Source organism: Abrus precatorius, unplaced genomic scaffold, assembly GCF_003935025.1.
Source record: "Abrus precatorius isolate BTA unplaced genomic scaffold, Abrus_2018 Scaffold7, whole genome shotgun sequence".
NCBI classification, from domain to species: Eukaryota; Viridiplantae; Streptophyta; class Magnoliopsida; order Fabales; family Fabaceae; genus Abrus; species Abrus precatorius.
Genome location: NW_020874417.1, coordinates 8297112 through 8323551, shown reverse-complemented (window position 1 = coordinate 8323551; position 26440 = coordinate 8297112). Strand labels below are relative to the sequence as shown.

At 31.4% G+C, this 26440-nt stretch overlaps 2 protein-coding genes across 2 annotated transcripts; one reads left to right on the top strand and one right to left on the bottom strand.

Moving 5' to 3' along the window:
* The first annotated feature begins 456 nt into the window (after positions 1-456).
* On the top strand, positions 457-1344 carry LOC113873655 (dehydration-responsive element-binding protein 2F-like). The gene has a single exon (XM_027511870.1). The coding sequence runs from the start codon at positions 457-459 to the stop codon at positions 1342-1344; it is 888 nt and encodes a 295-aa protein (XP_027367671.1).
* A 5111-nt stretch (positions 1345-6455) lies between these two features.
* LOC113872059 lies at positions 6456-21248 on the bottom strand. The gene is made up of 16 exons (XM_027509280.1): positions 21127-21248; positions 20860-20983; positions 20143-20565; positions 19929-20022; positions 18849-19035; positions 18503-18758; positions 17546-17761; positions 17364-17450; positions 17139-17273; positions 16565-16678; positions 15862-16109; positions 15648-15728; positions 15189-15420; positions 14671-14769; positions 14349-14534; positions 6456-6989 (listed from the first exon to the last, which is right to left on the bottom strand). Exons 1-16 carry the CDS (start codon positions 21144-21146, stop codon positions 6891-6893), a joined length of 2601 nt encoding a protein of 866 aa, XP_027365081.1. The 5' UTR covers positions 21147-21248; the 3' UTR covers positions 6456-6890.
* Positions 21249-26440: the final 5192 nt, after the last annotated feature.

Sequence of the window (26440 nt, the reverse complement as noted above, 5' to 3'; positions counted from 1 at the left end):
CTAGAAAGAGTTTGACCTTAATTTCAAGAACCGCGTCTCTCGTTTTCGTGAAAGAAGTTATTAATTTTTCTTTTCTATTTCAAGCTTTCAGTTTGACTATCTCTTTGTAAAACAAGTTATATTTTGTTTAGACCATAAAAATATAATTATCTATCACATGTTAGGACCATGCATACTCGTACTTCCACTAATCAACTCGTGTAAATTGCAACCAAGATTATTGTTATAACAACAAAATAAAACAATTCAGCCTAAAAATTTGTAAGTAAAAAAAAGTTTAAAGTTAATCTATGCCTACACTAAGTAACGGTCACATGGCCACTTATCCAAACGTGACAACATTAATACTAAACTTCACTCTTGCTCCTACATATTCCGCTCCTTTCATCCCACCAACATGCATCACTTCTAAGAACATCATCACCTAGTTTTGTTCAATTCCCATCAGTATCAACCATGGAAGGTTGCAAAAAGTCCCCACTAAAGCCTTGGAAGAAAGGGCCAACAAGGGGTAAAGGTGGCCCCCAAAATGCTTCATGTGAGTATAGAGGTGTTAGACAAAGAACATGGGGTAAATGGGTTGCTGAAATAAGAGAGCCAAAGAAGAGAACAAGACTCTGGCTTGGCTCTTTTGCCACAGCAGAAGAAGCTGCTTTGGCTTATGACGAGGCTGCAAGGAGACTCTACGGACCTGATGCTTATCTTAACCTTCCCCACATGCAACCAAGCTTCATTAGTTCCAATACCAAACCTCAAAAGTTCAAATGGTTCCCTTCCAAAAACTTCATTTCCATGTTCCCTTCACGTGGATTACTCAACCTCAATGCACAACCAAGTGTCCATGTAATCCATCAAAGGCTCCAACAACTTAAGCACAAGAATGGGGTGGTTGCAAATGCAAATCAATCACCACTTCCGAGTTCATCATCCACTGATCCAAAGGTAGAACTTGAGAACATGGGCACCAAAAATCATGCAGAAAATTTTCCTCTACCTGAAAAATATGCTCAAACTTCATCACCAAAGATGCTTGGAGATTTTCATGAGAAACCCCAGATAGACCTTCTTGAGTTTCTTCAACAGATGGGAATCCTAAAAGATGAAAGAGAGTCAGAGAAAACTGATAGCTCAGGAAGTTCAACAGTGTCTGAAGCTGCATCAAGAGATGATAATGAGAAACAAAAAGTGTTTTCTGACATGAGTATTAACTGGGATGCATTGATTGAGATGCATCAGCATGACTATGGAGTTGCAGATAATTATCATGAATCAGAAGCAATCCAGTTCGAAGCATATGATATAAACGAAGAACTTACTTTCTCCACTTCCATTTGGAACTACTAAGAGAATTAGCCAAAAAAGTAGGACTACTTTTATCTGGTTTGGATGTAGTTGAAATAAATAGGTAACTAGTAAATGCTTTAAATTAAAATATGAAGGTGTTGGACCGTTGGTTACTACTTTATTACTGTTTGTCCTCTTTAGCGAAATTTTCATTCTGTTAGCATCTAGCAATGTATTATGTACTAGAGGAAAAATAGCTTATCATAAAAAAAATATTGACCATTTATTTAGTAAATTTTCATTCAGTTACTTGAGTGAGAACGGAGCTTATTTTAGTCATCGTGGCACTGGCAGAGAATGAAGATACGAATATCATCTTGCTAGTGAAAAGTTGACATATTTTCAGCATTTTGGTGACATTAAATTAAAAGGTATAGTTTTTGTTCTGTCACATTCAATTTTTGCTTTATTGTTTTTTATATTTTTTAAGAGGTGGGTCAGATAGACATGACTGCTATGTTGCGTCCAGAATTTCATTAGATGGGTAAAATGGAAACCAGTGGCTATGGGTTAGCTCAGAGTCAATGGTGACCACATGGAACAATCAAGCAGTATAATGGTATGAACGATAAAAAATGATTAAAACAAGACTAAAATTTTAATGCTTCAGTATTTTCTCTCCTATGAATTACTACTTAATTGCCCTTGCTTCTGAAATCTCATGAATGTAATTAACAGGAAAGGAAAGGTCTAATTCGACTTTAACGGGGAATATCAGAAGAATCACACTATCCAAAACATTAGCTTTATCTCAAGATAAAACAGACATTACATTTATCTCATCAATGTGAAGCAACAATGTTATGAACAACATAGAATATAAGTGTATACATTTTTCTTTTAAGGAATCACTTCAAAATTATTGAATCACTTCAAGTCCATGAGCACATGCACAACTAATCAAAAACCTAGAATAAGAATAAAATAATTTTTAAATGAATTTCAATACAAATTTTATTTCTATTTTATTACATGCACATGACTTAATATTTACCAAATAAATGGTCAAAAAATTTTAAAAGTGCACTGAATTAAAAAGGTTAAACTTTAAACTAATAAAACAAAACTTTTTTTCCAGAAAAAAAAAACTTTTTTTTAATTCTAAGTAGTAAGTGTAGCAATTGCAACAATAATAACACAAGCAGTAGCAATAATAAGATTAAGAATAAAAACAATTGTAACATCAACAATAATGGCTGTAGTAGTAATAGTAATATTAATTATAACAATAATAATAGTACTAGTAATAGTAGTAACAATAATAATAGTAACTAATTTATATATATTTATTTTGAGATTGTATATGTGCTGGTCTATTTAAAAACTTAAGGTATTAACCTTCTTATAAGTTTAGATTCATTAGCTTAATTAGAGATAGATTTTCTTAAACCTAATTAAAAGATTCTGCTACAAAGTAAACTTCAAATAAATTTTTAAGTCAAAGCAAAATTTCAAACTATCTAGTAAAACCATTAGAAAATGAACCTACATCAAGTAAATAAGTCAAAATTAGACCTTAGATTTGAAAAATTGGTCAGACACATGGCTTATAAAGCATAGTATAACCTAACTCTTCTCCATTCCTAGTGCTCATGCAAGAATCGCGAGAAAAACCCTATAACAAATTTTAACATAATTGACAGATAGCCAAGTCTCTTAATGCATACTCAAGAAGTTATTATACTACTTTTGGGACCTTTAATTTCATTTGTTAAAAACAAAGTTAAAAATCCCATTGATGTATTCCATTTACTCTTCTAATTTACAGCTTTTTACAGGGTATTGTTTTATCTTCAATTGTGATTCAATTTAAGGGCACTCTAGACCTTTTATATCATAAAAAGTCACAGAAGGACCCCATTGTAATTTCATGCTTATGATGAAGGATTCAAGTGTGATATTCTCGTACCTTGCAATTAGACTATACCTACTTGATATCAACCACTGAAATTTTCTAATAGTCAACCAAAACGGTAAACGAAGAAGGAAAGTCAAGCCTCTAAGAGACACTATTTTCAGGAAAATAAGGTTCCTGTTTTTACAGCCTCTCATGTATTTGGCTACTATATTGGCAAGGGATTTGGGAGGGGGCAGAGAATAAGTGCAAAATTTTCATACTCTTCAATTTACACAAGTGGAGGAAACCTCTTTCATATTATAAAGCATTACTTGTTTGTTTTTATTTCATATTTTCTAATAATTAAAAATACGATCCTATTTTTACCTTGTTTCTTATCTGTAAAATTTGCATAGAAAATTATAACAAATTAAAAACATTGCAAGTTCATTTTAGATAGATTGTCAAGAAAACTGGGGAGCTACCATATTTTTTCCCTATAATTTACCTCCCTTTATTGTTTTTCATTTTTGTTAAAGGATTTGGTGAGCTAATAATCTTTTATAGTTGTGTCAAATGATTTGATGCTCCATTTATTAGTAAAATAACACAGTAAAATTAAAGAATAAAATTGAATAAAATCTATCTTAGTCCCTGAAATTGTATGGTTGAACAGTTTAATTCTAAAAAATATAAAAACTTATAATTAATTTCACTTGGATGTTAACGATTATAAATACTTATCGGCAGTCTCCAAAATGACCAAACATTTATCACTTTACATTCTAATTTTAGTTGATAAATATGATTGCTTTTACTAGATACTCTTCACATCTCATCATTGAAACATGAGTAATGACATATGAAGGAGTAAAATATTTAAAAACTATTTCCTTTTTTTTTTTTTTTTGTTTCCAAAATTTTTCATCTTGCTTCATGTGGCTGGTCTCCTCAAACGAGCATTGTCAAGTCCCTTGTTGACATCTCAACTTCCTAAATAAATGACGAAGCCAAATCCATGGATAGAGTAAAAGAATAAAATTTACTTGCAGTTTATAAGTATTTTTAGTATTATTTTTAATTAAAATTAAAGTTTTACTGTAAGAACATATGACAAAATCAAATGCTAATGTTTTATCAAAATAAAACTTAATTTTTAATTGAAAAAAAAATAAAACTACTTTAAAAAGTGCACTTAAATTTTGTCCAAAATAAAACTAAAAAAGAATAGGAGTCAATTTATGAATTAGTTTTGAAGTAATTCTCCCAAAATAATATTTGTAAAACTATTACCTTTTATATCATTCTAGAACTAAGTATTAACAAATAAGGATCATGATATTACGAAAATAAAAATATGTTAAGCTATCATACATGTATATAAGCTTATATGTGATTGTTAATATTTAGCAATACATAATGTTACTTATATTTAGGTATTTTTTTTTTCAAGTGGAGGATAATAATTAGTATTGTCATTATTAGTGTATGTTAAATTAATTAACTCTAGAGCATAATCTATTCTTTTTTATTCATTTTTAAGTATTATTTCTTTGTAAAGATTTGTACGAGGCAGACTCCAAGCTACTAAATGAAGCTCCTCTTATTCGATAGTGTCCTTCCTGTACAATAGAAAGGAATCATACAAAGTAACAATTAGCTGAGAAGAAATGTCAGCAAGATACCTTCTATGACATATTTTTTTACACATTTCTTGTGATAGATTTATTTAATAAAAAAATTTAAAGAAACTTTTAAAAGATCAATTTACGAAACAAGTGTCTTGACATTTTAAAAAAAATCAATTACAAAGATTGCATTAAAAAATGTATTTAAAAGAGTATGATGATAATTTTTTTCATTAGGTGAAATGATGCATATTTGATTGTGTGTGAATTCTCTACCCTGTATAGAATTTGGGTGTCAATCATTCGACAAACTTTGTTGAGCAACATATTTGAATTCATTTGCAACTCGTATCACTTCCTACTAACACAAGTTGAAGTCAACGCTACTAGGGGCTACTTTTGGATCGAGTAGACACACATCAAATTTAAGTATTATTCGTGATCTCTTTTCAACCCTTCTTCAATTTGCATTTTCCCTTGTCACCAAACACCATCTAAGGAAGATGCTTCCAACAATTTAATTTCACCAAACATATTTATGAAGCACTTTCTTCCCTTTCGATGTAGATCTCATGAACTTTATTCTTAACTGTGTTAGATGTATATCAACTGCTACTACTTTTCATACTAAATGTCGTCACTTTCTGATATTCAAGCTGATCTTGCTTAGTGATACTTGTAATCGACCTTATCTAATGAGATAAGACTCATTTATTATTTTTAATGTTCAAGCTAGTGAGGGAAATGTTTGTTGCCTTACAAGATTTAAGGGATAAAAAAACTAAATTGGCTTAGGAATGCAGCAAATAACCCTTTGCCATTCATGAAACGAAACCATTTGGTCAATTTAGATTCTGTACTAGGATTTGGATTACTAGGAAGTGATTTAGCTTGAATACTGGTTTATGTAGGATTTGAACAAGGTTGATTATAATGCCTGTAACTCTTCTTAAATCTTATGGTCTGGACTACTTTCTTATGTAACTTATTGTTATGATTAAGACCAACTTCATCTTGAGTTAATGTTTGTTGTCATTTATATTAATATATAATTTGATGCCTGAGGACTAAGGCCTACTGAATTGGTGTGATATTGTAGTACTTCTCTACCCATTTTCATGTCTAACGTTCTGGTTGTTCCTTTTTTGATGCCTTATTCCCTGCCATATATATTAATATGTGATTTGATGTCTAAGGACTAAATCTTAATTACTGAATTGGTGTAATATCATACGCTTATTGAGGACAAATATAAGTATTGATTTACTAACAGGCCTATTGTACCTTCGTTCCATACACATGTAAACACTACCACTTTCCTAATTTAAGGAGTAAATCTAGCTTTGCAAATCATAATAAAGTCTTGAATTTTATAACTCAAATCTAAAGAGCACAGTAGAAAAAGCTTTTAGAGCATAAAAAGAGGTTTGTAATTTTGCGTAGCACGCTTAAATTCAAATTGAAAACACCAGTTGAAATAGTTTGTTCAATAACAACTATACATAACTTTAATAGGAATGCTGAAATGGATGTTGATTTTACTTATCTAAACATAATCATTAATATGTATTATGATAATATCATAGTCACGCTAGTATGGATCAATCTCAAGTTCTAGAAAGTGCAGTAAAACACCACATTGTTGACCTAATCAAAGATCCGCATGGTATGTTTTATAGAGAACAAAAAAGGATCAAGTAAAATAAATATGTAATCAATTTTTTCTTTTTCATTTTTTCACCAAAAAATCCTCTCGTGAATGACATGATTTTACAATTCCACATTGTGGCAGCCCGGGAGAAAAAGCCCTAAAAAAAGAAATGTAAATGCACTTGACATGCACATATTTATGCGAGAAGGGAAAAAGAATCATGTATGTCCACCCTGGTAGAATGATTTACTGTACTGGAGATTGTAATATCTGTTAGGAACTTGACCTTCACCTTGTTCTACAACAAAGGATGCAAATATTTTTTAGATTGACTCCTGAAATTTAGTAGAAAGGTTATCCTTTCCCCAACTCCTCTGGAAATATCTAGATCTTGTAGTCTTCAAATTAACCTTCACATCAATCAAGTCCCTCAGTTGGTGCTTACTAGACACTGGTGAGGTAATCCAAACTTCTTGTTATAGCGAACTTCTTTCCTCCAAGGATCATTATGTAACTTGTAATGCAAAACCTTATTTAACACAAACTGTTTGTCAGAAGGAAAAATATATATACACAAATACACTGATGAATTGCACAAGTAAATTATTTATTTTCTACTTCATCATGCTTCTTTTCATCCATAGTGTCTGCAACTCATAACGTATCCAATTTGAAATTAGTTGGCACAAAATTGAATAGCACAATTATGTCAAAGGAAACCATCTGTCTTGTCCTACACTCTCATAACTGACTTGGAAATTGGAAATTAATCATTTTATGAAATCAAAAAGGATTTCTAATCTCCTTTCTAGCCAAGATATGGTGTGTAAGCTATTAAAAAACACAATTAACGAGGGCCCAATTTGGATAAGTTTTTGCTTAAGTACTTATAGAAGAAGAAAATAAGAAGATAAAACAAATAAAACATTTTTCATAACTTAAAATCAACTTAATACTGTTCTACCATTTTAGAAGCTTTCTCAATTAACTTCTCTAAAACATGAGATGCATAAGTTAATTTTAACATATGTGTTGTAAAATATAATTAGGAGATTTATTATAATTAAGAGATTTGTTCTGTAATTAAAGATAGATTTGGCTGATTTGATTTGTATAGTTCTTATTTCCTTAATTAGGAGACTAGTAGTCTATATAAATGTATTTTGTACAGGCTCTCAATTAATCAAGAAATTCTAATATTATTCACATAATATTCTGTTCCTTTTTTTCAAGTTGGTATCAGAGTTCCCAATCTAGAGGGCTCTGCTTCCGCATCTTCTAGGCAGCCTTCATTGCTGCGAATCTGTGCACGTTAGCACTGTCCGTCGCAATCCGCTACCGACCACTGTGGACCCAACCAAAAAAACACATCAGGAGGAGCGCCTCTTCAAGGTCGGCCTACCCCCAAAATTTCTCCGTCAATCGCTGGTTCTGTCTCCGGCACATGTACGTCACGTGCCGCCTTCTCAGCTGCCGTTTTTGACCAAACCACCACAGACTTGGTCGCAGACCATCCCTGATTCTGTTCCAAGGGTCATTTCATCTTAATACAGCCTTTTTTAAGTAATGTTAAAAGATTCTAAATTAAGCGGTTACTGTTCAAACGCATTATTGTTCAAATGCGGTACTGTTCATCAAATTTTTGTTTCTGCATTTTTTCATTCTCCTAATATGTCTTAAGACAAGACAGCCCCTATTTTGAGTACCAATGATCTACAGGTTCTGCAAGGCTCTTATTGCCTTGATGGGCGAAACTATTTACAGTGGGCTCAGTTGGTTCGCACAACCCTTAAGGGACAGAAGAAGTTGAGTCACATTGAAGAAGACCCTCCAGCCAAAACGAACCCAAAATATGAAGCTTGGGATGATGAAGACTCTCTGATCATGACCTGGCTGTGGCATTCTATGACACCGGAGATTAGTCGGAATTGCATGTTTTTCTCCAATTCCTTTGGGAGAACCTTAGAAAGACGTATTCTATAAAGAAGGATACTGCAGCATGTTATGAAATAGAGAGCAAGATCTTTAATATCAAACAAGGGAGTCTTTCAGTAACAGATTACTACGAAACATTAAATGGTTTGTGGATTGAGTTGGACCAGTATCAGAATTTGAAAATGGAGTGTACAACTGATTCAAACACACTGACAGCATTCCTAGAAAAGGTGCGAATCTTTAAGTTCCAATTCGGGTTCAAATTCTGGGCAAGAATGAACTTCTTTCTCTCTCAGAGGTGTTTCACATTGTACAAGGTGAAGAAACTTGGAGGTCAGTCATGCTAGAAGGGGGCGCATGGACTAATTCTGGGCAAGAATGAACTTCTTTCTCTCTCAGAGGTGTTTCACATTGTACAAGGTGAAGAAACTTGGAGGTCAGTCATGCTAGAAGGGGGCAATTTTATTGATGGTTCAGCCTTGGCTACGAACAAGAGTTCTATGAATGGTTCAGCCTTAGCTAGTGGCAAGGGTCCTGTAAAAAGCTCTTCATTTGGAAGGCCACCAATAAAAGCTAGTCGTGAAGATAGGTGGTGTAGTTATTGTAGGAAGACGGGCCACACTAAGGAGACATGTTTTAGGTTCCATGGCAAGGAGAAGGTTCTTGAGCGAACTGGAGGGTTCAAAGGGCTTACACAACGACGTGCTAATCAGGTGACATCTGACTATGAAACTGCCCCATCTGCCCAAACAACAGAAAATGAGGTATTAGCTCTCAGCAAAGCAGAGTTGAAATGCCTAAGGGCTCTTATGGACTCTCTTAGTAAGACATCTAGTTCTTATTCCTTAACCATGACTAGTAAGAGTTCTAACTTCTTATCCTTTAAGGGTTCTGATACTGAAAATATCTGGATTATAGACTCTGGTGCTACTGATCATATGACACCTCATTCTCCTTATTTTTCATCCTATTCCATTTCATTTGGTAACCAACATATCACTGTTGCTAATGGTTCTCATACCCCTGTTACTGGTTGTCGCAACATTCAACTTCAATCTTTCTTTTTTTTTAAAAATGTACTTCATGTTCCACAACTATCTAATAACCTTTTGTTTATTCATAAGATCACCCAAGACTTAAACTGTGCAGTCACTTTTTCCACTCCCATTGTGTTTTTCAAGATCATGCCATGGGGAGGACGATTGGAATTGCTAAAGAGCAGGACGGGTTATATTACCTACAGCATGAAGACAGTAAAGAGTGCACCAAACAACAAACATTCACATCCAACAATCAAATAAATTCAGAATCTTGGTCTTCCTCCCAGATATGGCTTCAACACAGGCGTCTTGGGCATCCTCCTTTTAGTGTTCTTAAGTCATTATTTCCTTTTTTATTTACAAAAGTGTCAATTGAGTCCTTTCATTGTGATGTCTGTCAATTTGCTAAACATCATTGAACAATTTTTCTTCCCAGTAATAATAAAAGTTCAAAACATTTTGATCTTGTTCATTCGGATGTGTGGGGGCCTGCATCTACTCCTAATATTTCTGGTGCCAAGTGGTTTATTTCTTTTATTAATGACCGTAAATGGGTGATCAATTGGATTTTTATAACATTATTTCCTCTAATTCCTAACTCATTAATCCTCTTTTGGGCCTAATTGGTTGAATTGGATCATTTTGTGATGTTTGAATTTTATTTGGACTTTATTTAATTTTTTCAGTATTTGGCAAATTCTGATACTGTTTTGGTTTCTGGATCATATCTTGAGTTGTAGAACTCCTTTCATTATGATTCTTGATTTGTAGGAAAGCTAAAAGAAAGGTGCACAATTTCTATGAAGAGGTCAGAAACCAATTCTGATGATAAGAAGCTGAAACTGGGCCTGAAAAAAGTCGGAACACTGCAGTCGCGGATCCTGAGTAAGGTGCAGTATTTGGGCCATATCTCAGTCCACAGACATCCGATTAAGCCCATTCCAGTGGCGTTTTGAAGCTGACATCCAAGGCTACAATTGTCCTTCAGGCCACAAACCAAAAAGAGGCCGTTTTCATAACCGAAAAAATGGAACAAAGTGACGAACGGAATTTTGAATTTGGAATTTTAATTTTTTGGCTCCTCTCCTCTCTTCTCTGTTTTCGTTTTTTTTTCCCCTTTTACGACTTGTTTCCCTCCATCCATAGAGGCTTAGATTTTCATCTAATTCAAGGATTAAAAGAGACGTGACACTCTTGAGGATTGATCTCACATTGGCATAAATTCAATAACAATTTTGGTTTCATCTATTCCTTATTTTTTCCTTTTGCTAATTATATTTTTGAATTAAAGTTGTTCGTTTGGATTGATGATTATGCATCTGGTTGATTACGTATTATTCGATTGATGTATGTAATTGAGTTTTAAGGAAAATGAATTGGATTTTCAAGTTTTGAAAACTACGATTAACGGCATTGGTAAATTAAATTAGCACAATTCAATTAGGTTCTAGAATTTTCTGAATTTTAATTAATTATGTGCTAATCGAATGCATGAAGATTTTCATATGAATGCTGAGTTCGAATTGAGATTTCATTCGGATTTATTGTTAATTACCGAATTGTTTGTTGATGTACTCTCTTAAAAATCTGGTGATACAGTAGTCATTTTTTCTTCTTAATTCTTGGATTAGAATTTTAATTTTTGTTCACTCTTCATTCTAATTATAATTAAGTGCGTTTTTTGTTTCTCTTATAAACTAACCCCCGTTTTATATACTCTCTAAATAGATTAATTTGATCTTGTGATTCTTTGAGAAATGACCCTAGTTGCTTACCTCGTACTATAGTAATTAAGTTTATTTTGACCCATGTGCGACCACGTGTCAACGGGTTACCTGGATTTTCCTCATGAAAGATAAGTTTGAAGTTTTCCAGCTGTTTGTTAATTTTTACCAAACGGTTCAAACACAGTTTGGGAGTCCTATTAAGAGATTGCGTTCTGATAATGGGAGAGTATGTAAATCAAAATCTCTCCAATTTCCTTAAAGAAAAGAGTTATTCATGAGTTAACCTGTGTAGACACCCCCCAACAAAATGGGGTTGCAGAAAGAAAAAATCGTCATCTTATTAGAGCATTACTCTTCCAAATGTCTGTCCCTAAGTCTTACTGGGGGGAAGCTATTCTCACTGCCACATATTTAATCAATAGATTGCCCTCTCGTGTTCTTGATGATGTTAGCCCTGTTCAAGTCATGACTTCATTCTATCCTTCTAACCCCATTATGCCCAGCCTCAAAAATCGTGTCTTTGGTTGTTCAGTTTTTGTCCATGTCATAGCACTCATCGGGGAAAGTTAGATCCTCAAGCTATCAAATATGTCTTCATAGGTTATGCCTCAAACAAAAAGGGATACAAATGTTATCAACCCCAAAGTCGTCGTGTTTATGTTTCCAAAGATGTCACATTTCATGAAACAGAACCTTTTTTCACTAGTACTCAACATCAGGGGGAGAGTAACCTAGAAGAAGCTGAGTTCCTTGAGTTGTCATCTATTCCTTTGTTGCAAAATTCCACTCTTCTGGAGGATGACAAAGATCCTAGACCAATGCAGAATAATGAAGTTAGACATTTTGAGATTCAACATCAGCGAAGAGAAAAACCCGACCTGGTCGAACAGCAACTTCAATTTCTGAACCGGAGGTAAGAACTCATAATCTTGAGGACACCTTAAATATCTCTTGTGATCTTAACCCAGATAATTTACCAATTGCCTTAAGAAAAGGAAAAAGATCTTGTGCCAAATATCCTATATCCCAATTTGTGTCTACTAAAAATCTTTCTATGCAGCACCAAAGTTTTATTTCAGCTATTGATTCTATTATAATCCCTGCATCAGTACAAGAAGCCTTAAAAGGATAAGAATTGGGTTCAAGCCATAAATGATGAAATGGGTGCATTAGAAAGGAATGAGACTTGGGAGATTGTAGAGAGACCAAAGGATAAGAAAGCAGTGGGTTGTCGGTAGATATATATACTATTAAGTATCACTCGGATGACACACTGGACAGGTATAAAGCGAGGCTGGTTGTAAAAGGATACACCCAAACCTATGAGATTGATTATGACGAGACTTTTGCTCCAGTGGCAAAAATGAACACAGTCAGAATTATCCTCTCCTTGACAGCACACTTTGGTTGGGAGATGCATCAGTTCGATGTTAAAAACGCCTTCCTACATGGAAGTTTAGATGAAGAAGTATATATGGAAATTCCACCTGGATATGGTGTTGCTGGTGGAGGAAGTAAGGTTTGCAAATTAAAGAAAGCCTTGTATGGCCTCAAACAGTCACCTCGGGCCTGGTTTGGGAGGTTCACTCAGGCCATGGTATCTCTAGGGTACAAATAAAGCCAAGATGATCATACTCTCTTCATAAAACACTTACAAGATGGCAAACTCACTCTACTTTTAGTCTATGTGAATGATATGATTATTGTAGGAGACGATGAAATGGAAAAACAGAATTTGAGGAAGAAGTTGGCTGCTCAATTTGAGATGAAGGATCTCGATAAACTAAAGTACTTCCTTGGGATAGAAGTTGCATACTCCAGACAGGGTATTTTTATTTCCCAAAGGAAATACATTCTTGATCTTCTTAAAGAAATTGGTAAGTTGGGTTGTAAGACCACTGAAACACCCATAGAGCAAAATCATAGAATTGGAAATGATGATGGAAGCCCAAAGGTAGATAAGACACAGTACCAGAGACTTGTGGGAAAGCTTATCTATCTATCTCACACTAGGCCAGACATAGCCTATGCAGTTAGTGTAGTTAGTTAGTTCATGCATGATCCAAGAGAAAGACACTTGCAGGCAGTAAATAAAATTATTCAGTACTTGAAGGCCTCTCCAGAGAAAGGATTGCTATTTAAAAAGGAGGAAAACCTATCCATGGAAGTGTATACCGATGCTGACTATGCAGGATCAGTTGTTGATAGGAGGTCCACTACAGGATATTGCATATTCATGGGTAGAAATTTGGTGACATGGAGGAGCAAGAAGCAAAATGTGGTTGCAAGATCAAGTGCAGAGGCAGAATTTAGAGCTATGGCACAAGGGGTCTGTGAACTGTTATGGATGAAGATAATACTTGCTGACCTCAAAATAAAGTATGAAGTTCCCATGAGACTGGTTTGTGATAAAAAATCAGCCATCAGCATTGCGCACAATCCAGTTCAACATGATCAAACAAAGCACATAGAGATAGACCGACATTTCATTAAGGAAAAATTGGACAACGGTCTTATAGCCACCGAGTACATTCCTTCAAGACTGCAGTTGGCAGACATGTTCACCAAGGGACTTCCCACCAAACAGTTTAAAGATCTTACGTGCAAGCTGGAAATGACAGATATACATTCACTAGCTTGAGGGGGAGTATTATAAAATATAATTAGGAGATTTATTATAATTAGGAGATTTATTCTGTAATTAAGGATAAATTTGGCTGATTTGATTTATACAGTTCTTATTTCCTTAATTAGGAGACTAGTAGTCTATATAAATATATTTTATACAGGCTCTCAATTAATCAAGAAATTCTAATATTATTCATATAATATTCTGTTCCCTTTTTTCAAGTATATGAGAAGGATTTTATTTGTTTTATCTCATTATTTTCTTCTCTTACAAGTACTTTTGCAAAGACTTATCCAAACTAGGCGAAGGTTCTGCTAGCTGACTTCAGAGTGGCTGTTTCAATATAATAAAAATTTGAGGTGTTTTATTTTCCTTTTGTGCCGGTGGAGAGGGGGCATTAAATCAGCATTCTGTGCAATCAAATAGAAGTTTTTATTTGCTCCTAACTTTGTTTTCTCTGTGTTGTCAAAGCTTGATTATCATAACACCTAATAGCTAACAACTCTCAGAAGTTTAAAACCCATTCTAAAATAGGTTTGTCAAATAAAGATGAGTACCTGTATTAAAGTAGCAAAAACATCATCCTCTGTCAATTTTAAGAACTCAACTGCCCAATCCTCAACATGTCCAAAAGCATTTCTTTGCCTTTCAGCTTCAAGCAAAACAGAATCACGATACAAGAATCTTTGCCATATTTTCTGAACATTTGCCAGCCTGAATTTGATTTCTGTATCGTTGAATCCCTGCAAGAAGTGGATTACCAGTCATTCAACCAATCATGCCTATGACGAAGATTTTATGCAGTGTCTAGATTTAACTTGTACTATCAACTATGCAATAGCCAGAAACAATTACAGATAAAATGAGGAAATTAAATACCCGAAGAATCTTTATCAAGTTTGGAATTTCCTCTTCGGATATTCGAACAGCAAAGCTGTCATAGTTGAGCACATTCTCATATGGTAGGAAAATCCCATCCTACAGAACAAGGAAACAAAGAGGCAAAAGGAATACCATTATCATCATTGATAATTTAAATCATTTAGTGATCAATTTTGAAAGATATACCAGACCATTATTAACATGAAGAAGAAAGCTTAAATAAGCTACTTTCCTCATTAATCAAAAGCCCTGAAGCATTTCTAAAGTACTATGTAAAGCTATGAAAACATACAGAAAGATGAACCACCACTAATTTCCAATATATATCACCTTCCGACAATATATATACAACATCATTCCGTTAACATCCATTTGCTTATTGAACGTAATTCATAGGATTTGTCAGCTGTACAAGTGAGTTAAACTTCCTTAGCACCGGGAAAACATGGTCACTAAAACAGAAAATATATCTATCTTCCATATAAGAAATGAAAAAGAAGAGCTTAACTTAATACCTGAATGACCACAGGAATGCATCCTTGCAAAATACTGTCTTCCATGCGACCACTCCAACCATCTCCCGGAAATACTCCACAAAAAACAGAGCTTGCCAGATCCACATGATAGTTATCAGAACGCACTGGGGTCACAATGACATCTTTGGCATGGTGTTTCCCAAGTTTTCCATCCTTGTTAGGGCTTGACCCAAACTCTTCTGCCAGCTTCTGCCTGATACCCATGCTATACCTGCATGATTTCCAACAAACGTGAACCCAGATATTCTATAACATTTGATAACATATCTAAATCTGAAGTAACTTCAGGTGACCAACAATATATCCAATTTCTTTTACATGGAAGTGAGAGAAATTATTCAATTTCATACACAGCATTAGGCAAAAAGATGTCAAGGCTACTAATTAGAAAAGAGTGAACATGCTTTAACCACGCAGTATATGTCACACTATACTTACGAATCTTCTGGTCTTCCATGAGGGTAAGATGGCCCTAAATTCCCATTGAAGTAGAACAGTGTCTTCCGCTTCTCATGGGGCCTGAAGACAGATTATAATATGATTGCTTTGTCTGATTTCTAGAACTTGAATGAATAGAATACAAGATTGTAGCACAACTAGAAAAATAAAGCAAATGATTGAGCTTAAAATTAATTATTTGACAAATATTTACCAAGCCCAAAGTTTTGAAGTCAGCACAGTAGCATCAGGAACTTTCCAAGCAGGAAGCACAAGATCTTTGTCAGGGTCAAAACATGGATGAATGCCTCTGCTATCAGAAGAGATTTTATCCCAGTTGTCAGGCCAATAGGCTGTAGTTGAATGGTTATGCTTTGAATTTGTGTTTCCCCAGTGAACTAACATCATGCTGTTCCATATCTCCTTTGGGGCATAGCAAGCACCTTCATCCCATGAAAAAAACTGCCTTCAGAAACAAAAGTGAAATTATTAGCATGTGCTTCTCACAAGCAAATACAATGAATTTTACTTCATTAAAATAATCTTCAACTTGAGATAACCAACGAGTAAATATACAATTTGATCTCTGAAAATGACATTCTATTTATCTTTGGTTGCTGAAAGTTTCATTTCTACAATTTAGTTTTTGAATGTGTTAACTAACTCAAATTTGTGTCCTTCCCTCACAAAAATGTAAGCAGAATGGGAGTAAAATGCAATGGAAATTAACATATTTGGGGACCAAATTCCACACATCAACACTTTTAGGGACCAAATAGTTTCCAAAAAGGAACAAAATGGAAGCAAGTTAATACATCTGAGGTACAAAGCAAAACTTTCAGGGGTAAAAAGTAAACGGAATGTCACTGTCAAGTACTAATTGTGCATTTACTCAAAACAATTCTCCTTGTACATACCCAGATGTGATCCCTTCCTGAGGAGCGATTCCAATAAGGATATTGTTCAACAATATGATTATAAGCATTCTTATAATATTCCAAAGTGAGAGCGCTCCTCAATCCCATATGCTCCTGAATGTTATAAAAGAAAACATAAGAAAAAGTGGAAAGTAACAGTGTAAAACATGGATCTATAGCCAACACTATTAGTCACACACACACACACATACATATTACAAAACAGATCTACATTCCTGATGGTAAGAACAAGTAATAGATAACTGAAGGTATTTCTATTATTCCATCCAAAAAGAAAAAAAAAACATCACGAGCAACTGCTTTCCCATTTTGAAATTACTATTTAGGAACATTGGTGGAAAGTAAATCCATGTACATTATAACATAGATGTCATTGTTGACCGTCATGTCATCCAACTAATCACAGATATTGTAACTTGGAGAAATCTAAAAGCACTACTAGCATGCATAGGCATCAAACAGTGATGCATTCAGTCTCTATACATATGCCACATGCAGCAATAGACATCCAACAGATATATTCCAGTAAAAATTAACATTTAATAAGATATACCCGCATGCTCAAGTGAGGAGCATCATCAGCACGAGTTATGATACATGAATCAAGAACAGGAACAAAGAAAAAATCTGCCTCTTCACCATTTAGAGTTCGATGAGGACTAGCTAACAAACTCTCAAAAATTGCTATCTGCAGACAAGTAGAAGCACATGATAAATATATTGCAATAAATGTTAATTTGACCAAATGAAATGCTCCTATCTAAAAGTCATGAAATACCTGGGCACCGTACAATTGATCTGTCCATAATGTCACATTATTGCCATCATAAATTCTGTTTACACACTCTAACTTAAAATGGCGTCCCTACAATAACCAAAATAGAATAAAAAATAAAATTAGAAAAAAAAAATCAAAAACTTCCTCTTGGGAGCCAAGAATGACACACAGATTACCCTAACCTCAAGTAGCAAGCTGTTAAACTCTGGGGGCAAATCATAAACATATATAAGAGGCCTTTTCTTTGCTACCACAGCATTAAGATTGATCATTTTTCCATTGGCTTGAGCATCGTTTGGAACATCAACTAGAGCAGGACGCAGCCAACTAGGCCACTCTCTTATAGAAGAAATCACTGATGGAGTGCTGCAATCTACTCCATACCAGCCATTGTCACACTGAAAATACAATATATTCACCATATTTGATGACGTTGTATTGAAGGAGCTACAAATGCACAACATTCAGTTTATCTACATACAATGAATGGAAGCAAATAGACAGCACAGAAAGTGAAAGTGATTTTATTTTTTCTTACTGTTCTTACCCTGGAGAAACTTATCAATGTCGTTTAAAGGAATCAAAATAGACATTAGTTAGGACTTTTAATAATTGACATTTAGTATTTCAAAGCGATTTCATTCTTGAAATTGTTACTCAACATCATACAGATTCACATTGTAGGCTTCTTAGTTCTAATTCTAGCAAGTACAGACTCTCAACACTGGAAACAAAAATCACAAATTATCATAAATTGAAATAGCATCCATATAGAAGGTCTCCAAAGTTGTGAGCCTATGCTACCTTTTACCATGAATTTTTAATTCTTCATTAATCTTTCATTTCTCTGTCTTTAATTTTTGTCCTAATAGGTTTATACTCCTCCAGCATCAAGTTAACTGGTTTCTAAATATACATGTGGTCAGCCACAACTTTTCTAGGTATAAGACCTTTTTAATAATAGGCTTAAATGTTTTAAAACAACATTATTCATCCTACATGTCTTAGTAGTAATTTATTTGCCATCAGTCAGTCTCTATGACTGCAAAATGAAAATAATAGATGACCAACAAAGTTTATATTCTAGTAAACAAATGAGACACCAACATAGATGTCACAATAATAAACAAAAGAAACACCTGACAAAATCCACCACGACAATGGCCATGTCCTGAGCATTGATTAATGCAAACAGATTCAACTGGTACTTCACAAAGTTTGCCCCAAAGACCATCATATTTGCAGTCACATTCCTCTTTGATTTTTGCCTTGCCAGCATATGCTTCAGCTGGGTCCACATTACACCATCCTGGTATGCTACCATTACTTGTGAACACATCTTGGTCAACTTTTGTCCAATTCACTAATTTGGGACCACCAGGTTCAGAAGGTGGACTGAAACAGATGTAAAGAGTGTGAGTTGAATAAAAGAAATTGAGAAAATTAGCCAGTGAAACTGGTTACTAGGAATCTGATTTTACATACTTAAATTGAAACCCACATGTCTCTGCCAGAGGTCGATTAGGATATTTTGTGCCTTCTCCACAGAAGCACATAGCTCTCGTCTTGTCACAGTTGGATGGGCAAATTGAGACAACCCATCGCCCAAATGGCTGATCTGGTGATCCTTTGTAGTTGCATTCCAACTGCAATTTGTCAGTGCATCCATGCCCTTTCACCACAGAAAATAGCATGGTTGTTCAGATGAGCTAATAAATTAAATATGCTTTTGTGCAATGATCAAAGATATTCAGGAAACAGAAGCAGCACGTTATGTAATTTTCTTTATTGGTCTGTTTCAAGCAAATCAGAGAACGTTAACATATATAGCAATAAAAAAGTATTATTAGTTAAAACTTAGATGTAACTAGTAAGAACTACAACACAGCTTATTTATAATCATGAGACATCACATGTAAGAAATAGAAAGAATTCAGGGAAAGGATAAGCTTTTATCAGGATAGTAAAATAAATAGCACTATGTCATTTTTTTAATGTTTGAGAAAAACAAAAACAAATAGAAGAAAATATAAATTATATTTAAATGATAAAATTATTCTTTTATCAAAATTAATTAATATATATATATATAATTATTTAATTTTTTTACTTTTCAATATATATATACATATATATATATATGTATATATTAAAAAGGAAAAAAAATTTATGCACATATAATACTAATTTGATATTAAATTATAATAATTCTATTCAATTTTGTAATAATTAAAATTTAATTTTTTTAGGTAAGAAATTATAATTAGAACAATCAAAATTAAAATTTATTTTAGGTAAGAATTGATTAAGATATTTTTTAACAATTTTTTCTAAAAAAATATGATTTTCTTAAAAGAATTATAGATTTTTTTTAATATTTTTTACCGGTCACCAAAGAATGAGTGCAAAATCAATGTCTAAATAAAGTAGAATTGTGATCATAGCTATATTAAGAGAGTTAGTAAGAAAGCTAAAACTGCAAGATTGTTAAAAAGAATTAATTCTACTATTTGCTGCTTCTCATTAAGCATTATGTATCAGGCCAATAAATGATAGAAAACTAACCAGAATACCCATGAAAACATCTGCATTGTCCCAATTCTCGATTGCAAACCCCTAGGCCACTGCAGTCATTTTTGCAGTCATTGCCACCTATTATCTGTTATAAAATTAAGGGGAGAAATTACTTTCAATGAACAGATATCAAGCCAATGCTATGCCAACAACAACTCATAAAGAAGAAAAAGAATGTAAACAAAAACTAAGGTATCCTTGTCACCTCAGTAATGTTGACTTCCTTAATAACAGAATCACAACCTGCAAGCCACTGGCCAATCTCAGCCTTCCACGGTGCACCCTCATAAACAAATGCACCATGCAAATCAGCCGGAAACTGACGCTTAAAATCAATCACAGGTCCTTCCTTGTCGAGGTTGCTTGGCAATTCTGCTGATGCATTTGTTGGGATGCATGAGTCCTGAGCTATCTTGAAATAACTGAAAGTTGGTGTCAAAGGGAACAAGAACAGATGCACTACAGAAACCAACGCCACAACAGAAGCAATTGATGCTGCAAGAGACCAAGAGCACCTCCATTTGTTCCTTGAGAACAAATCTAATAACAAGTCTCTTGCCATTCTAAATCGCAACGCAACACCACAAAACAAACTCTTCTGATTCCCAGACTCTTCTGACATCATAACCTGAAATAGCAACAATAAAAACCCTTGCTCACAATGACCAAAGCCATATCCCGTATGCACATATCAGAAACAGAGTCACAACAAAGCTCACCTAGGCTTAAAACTTACAAATATAAAAACCTTTTATTTTATACATTAAGAGAATAAACAGTGGCAGCAATATGCTACAACTAATGCAAACCCATTTGGATTTTCAACTCAAAAACTGAAGAATCACAAGTGAATTCAATAAACAAAGGCAAAGATTATGTGATCCTGCATAAGTATTCTGACAACTGCAGAGCTTTGACTCACCTTTCTCGGATCTGAAGCCTTTGCTCCAAAACAGAGATCCTCATGCGGAAATTGAAGATGGGCAAGAACTAGGTTTGGCCAATTCAACAATTGAATTGCCAAGGTGGCTTCTTTTCGGTGCCAGCTACCACAAAACACAAAAGGGTCAATGGGAGTGCCAAAAATTGAGTCTTTTTTTTTTTTAAATGTTTTGTTTTCCTGCAACTATTTCAATACAAAGTTGGCAAGCACTATAATATAACGACGTGGGACATTGGGACCACTCACTTGTTGTTCGTTCTCAGCATGTAACATTCTGAGTTTTGGTTTCACGTTTAGAGAAGTGGATTTGTGAAAGGAATCACAAGCCACCAAGGTTGTCTTTCCCGGACAGTGCTGAATCATGCTCCAACTGAGTTTCACGATATTCAAAAGACTATATTACCCTTCTCACTGTGCGGTTTCTATTTTAGGTTAAAATGAAAGGATAATTATTTAATTAAAATAAATATTTAAAACTTATTTATAAATTAATCTATTTTTAATGTATTATTTTAATACCATTAGAAAAAGTAAAGTTAATATCATTAAAACAAGTTGAGATACCATCATCGAGGCACGTTATATGATTATTTCATTGTACTTTATTTAGTATTATTTTAATAACATCAGAAAAAGTAACGTTTAATATCATTAAAATGAGTTGAGATATCATTATCGACGCACGCTAACATTTTTTTTAACAGTGTTAAAATAACAAAGATTAAAGCATGATAAAATACTCAGAACTAATATGTAAATTTGTTAATCATAAAACCTAATTTGCAAGTAAATGTTACAGAAACTAAATATATTTTAATTTTATCAAAAAATATATAAAGGAGATATTATCAAAGCATCATAAGCTATTAAAATATTTTTTAAAAATTTAACTTTGATATGTCATCGATATTAGGTTTTTGATACTATCAACTAATTAAAATTGATAAATATAATATTTTATAATTGAATGACACTATAAATAATTTTTTAATCAAATATATTTTATTTAAAACTCTTAAACAGAACAACGGGTGATTGTTTAAAAATAAAAAGATTAATTTTCGTATTTCTTAATGAAAATATATAATTTTTATTATTTTTAATTATATTTAATGAATTTCGCTTAATTTTAAATCAAACGAATACGTAATATTATAGTTGAAGACAGTTGATGAGAGGCTCCTATATGGGCAATACTGTATTTTCGACAATCATGGATGAATATTAATAATTATTGAATTTACTTTACTAAAGGAATGGCTTCCTTAGTATGTAAAATAATGAAAATGCACATATATCTACTGAAAATTTTTAAAAGGTATTAGTTAATTAATAATTTTATTAAAATCAGTCTTTAAAAATAAATTTAAATATTTAAAACAGTAATATAACCAATGCATAATGCATATTTAATTAGTTCTAAAAATTTATATTAATATCTTGTATTAATTAAATGTATTATCCCTAAATGGAAAATTGGCACAAGTAGCCGACTCTATTTTATAAGTCAAGATTTATATTTAATTTTAGGTTAACTCATTAATATTCATTATCGTGAAATCAAAGCATAATGCATATTTAATTTAACTTATTTTAGAAAAGTATATTTATTTTATTAATAATATAATCAATGTTAAAAATTTTATTAATTAAATACATTAGTCCTAAATGAAGAATTGGTGCTCACGTAGCCGACCTATATTCTTATGAAGTCAATATTTAACTTTAGGTTAACTCATTAATACTCACAATAAATTATTCTTGATTTTTTTACAAAAGCTCATAAATTTTAACGTATTTAAAGATGTTAATTAAACAAAGCAATTTAAAAAATTACATATAATAAACTAACATGGGCAATCATGGATGAACATAAAGTATTAAAAAAATTACTTTTAATTATTAAAATACTCAATAAAATATTAAATGTTCTCTGTCTATAATTATTTTATAATAAAAATTTATCTTTATTTCTTATCCCTCTCAAGTTATTAATTTTTTATAAACAAAATGTTAAACTAGGAAAGGTCAGTTGATAAAAAAAATCATCAAACTTGTAGATTATCTTTCAAATTTAAAAAAATTACTTAAATAAGTTTTAACAAAATTGATCAATTTTAAATGTTTAAAATCAACTTAAGAATTAATGTTAATGTTTTCAATCAATTAAATACATATTAGCCGTAAATGAAAAAATTTGCTCAAATAGCCGACCTCTATTCTTATAAAGTCAAGATTTATATTTAATTTTAAAAATTATTAACATCAATCTTTTAAAATTGAGTTTAACCAACTACTAATAATAATAACTTTTATAAATTTTATGTAAACAAATGTATTTTTAATAAAAAATTTACTTACTTTTAAGGTGCTTAAATTCAATTTTAAAGATTGAGATTAATAAAGTCTTTAATTATATATAATTTGCATAATAAAAATAAAATTTTAATCTTAATTAAAAAAATAAGAAATATTTAATAATCAGTGTAAAGTGGCGTAAAGAAAGCAAATTTGTTTGTATTGGACGGTGGACCCAATGAATCAATCATGAAGAAGGGAAAGCTTACATGTTACATAATTATCATATTTGTTCTTTAATTCAAATGCAGATTCCCTTTAAATATAAAAATCACCATCCAATGATGCAGAAATAAAAGAAAGTGAGAGGGGGTGCGTGTCCACGCTACCAAGCTTATAAAATTAGTCACGTTACATTTTTTTAACACACTATAATATATATTTTTTAAAATTTATTAAAAAACTTTAAAAATAATAATTTATTAAAAATAATAAAAATCAGGTGTATTTTACTCTTTCTCATTTTTATATTAATATTTTTTATTTATATTTTTTAATTTTTTAATATATTTAACTAAAATTATATTAAAGAACGTGTGTTGATAACGTTTCTCTTATAAAATTTGAGGTGATTATTATTAAAAAGATGTTATTTATATTGCTTCTCACAAAAGTTATTTAGTTATTTTTTAAATAATAATAATTTTATTTTTAAAGTAAAATTATTTTTTATTTTACATTTAAATAATTAGTGTAAAATTTATATTATATATTTTACAACATAAAAATTAATAATAAAATATTTAATAATAATGATTCTTATGTAGATTTTTATTATCTAATATTAGACCTTTATCTGAAAAATATTTTTTTATTTTTATTTCATTAAAATTTTAAAACTAAATAATAATAATTTGTATGTAAATTTTTATAATTTGATACTTGAAATTTATTTTATTAAAAATTTATCATATTATATAATTAAAATTTTGAATGAATTAAAAATTACAAATCCATTTCAAATGAGGCTATTTGACTCATTAAAAAAAAAATAGGGCTATGATTAGTTTGATTCTTCTTTCCATCGTTGTTTTTATATTCATAACAATCATCAAATGTTTCAAATTCTTCACTATTTTTATTGTTTATTCTAATAATATTACATGAAATCATACAAGTAATAATAATTTTATTTTGTGTCTCATAAGGAGATTTTCAACAGAGATTTCTTGAAAGGATTTTTTTTTACATTGAAATATGTTTTATGGTCCCTACACTGCCACATCAACATTAAGCAATTCAAACACAAATTCACTCAAATGGTAAAAAATCTCAAGAAATTCACTTTAATGGTAAGAAACTCTTAAGAGCTGGGCATGAAAATGAGACTGTATATAAGAAGAAACTGTTCCTTATATTAAGAGGTCAAATTGTTCCAACAATAAAAAAATGCAATACTCTTTATTTCATTTTAAGAAATTGTGCACAAAATGGAGATAGTTTAAGTAAAGGAAATATCTTATACAATATCTTTCATCTTACTTTATAACAATCAAATGAATACCTGAGTGTACTTTAAAGACTAGAATGATAATAATTGAAAAGTTTAACTCTTCTTAATTGTTGAATTATTTCTAAACTATAAAAGATGATATCTATTTTTCTTATATAGCTCTAGAAAGTTCATAAAAGTGTGATAGGCAACATCACCAAAATAATATTTATCTACAAATATTAGTACACACTAACACATAAATTTATATATTTATAAATTTTAAATATTATATACCTGAAAGAGATTGCGAGAAATGCAATGCAAACTTACATAAAGTATCATATCTGTGTCGAGGTGGTCAACGTGGTCAACGATGTGGGAAAAGAAAGGGACTTGACAAGGGAGGAGCAACCCACCGTTACCTGGGAGACTCAACCTTTCTTCGGTTTGTTTAAAGATAAAGAGGCCATGAAAGTTGAAACACAGCCACATTACGCATGCATCCTCCATTTTTAAGTACTTCAATCTTAAGATTATCTTATGAAAAAATATATATTTCAAATAAACTTATTTAAAGTATAATTTCTAAAAATTATATATATAATTTTTTAAAAATTGATTTGAGTTTTAAAAAGATGAAAATTAATATGTGGATTTAATTATAATCAGTGATTTTTTCATGCATTAAACAAATAATATTAAACTATATTTAATTTTTTAAATAAAAAACTGCATAAATATTTTTAAAATTAAATTTTATAAACTCAGAAGAGTAAGTATTATCATTAATGGTAAATTTTTCCTTATATTATACAAGACTAAATTAAAAAAATTATATAAATTTAAATTAACATTGAATTAAAAAATTATTAATGTTGGAAAAAGCAGATGACATAACAAAAAGTATTATATATATATATATGTAGAGGTAGGTTATTAGAAATGAAGTTTCTATTTAAATAAATAATCCTAATTAAAGAAAATAGAATTTTAAAATGAAAAAAATTAAAATTAAAGTAAAAATGATTAATATAAAAAAGACATATGGAATAAGGGAAAAAAAACTTTCTAAAATACTTTCTTTTAAAATTGCTTGACTCCCAATTAACATATAGAGTTAGTATAATTTTTTTAAAAAAATTAATATTTTAGAAAGAGTAAATATATTAATTACTATATTAAAAATGTGACAAAATAAAAAAATAGAATTTTTAAAATTTAAAATATATTATCAAAAATTTAAAGTTCAAAATTAAATTTAAAAAAATTAAATGCTTAATGCAAAGGAAGTCACATTACATAAAGAATAAGAGAATTAACCCTTAAACAGCTCTTAAGATAACTTATAAAAATACTTATTTTAAAACAAAAAGGACTCCCGTTTTATGGGTAAAAGTAGATAATTGAAAAAAAAGAAGAGTAAATTTGAATAAAACATTGTTGCCTTACATAAAAAGTATAATAAACTTTTAGTACAATTTTTAAGTGTTTTTATATTTTTAATTATATTTAAAATTTTATCTCAATAAAAAAGTAAATAATTAAGATTATCATAAATTATTAATTTTTATATATGATTTATGACTACAAATTTTTAAAAGACGTTTTTAATATTTTCTTAAATGTGAGTACCTTGATTTTTTTTCTCAGTTCTAAGTATTTTCTTTACATTATGAATTGTTTTTTTAATCTAATATTAAATTAATTTAATTTTTACAATTTATCATCTCATTATATAAATTTATTTAATATAATAGAATTTTATTT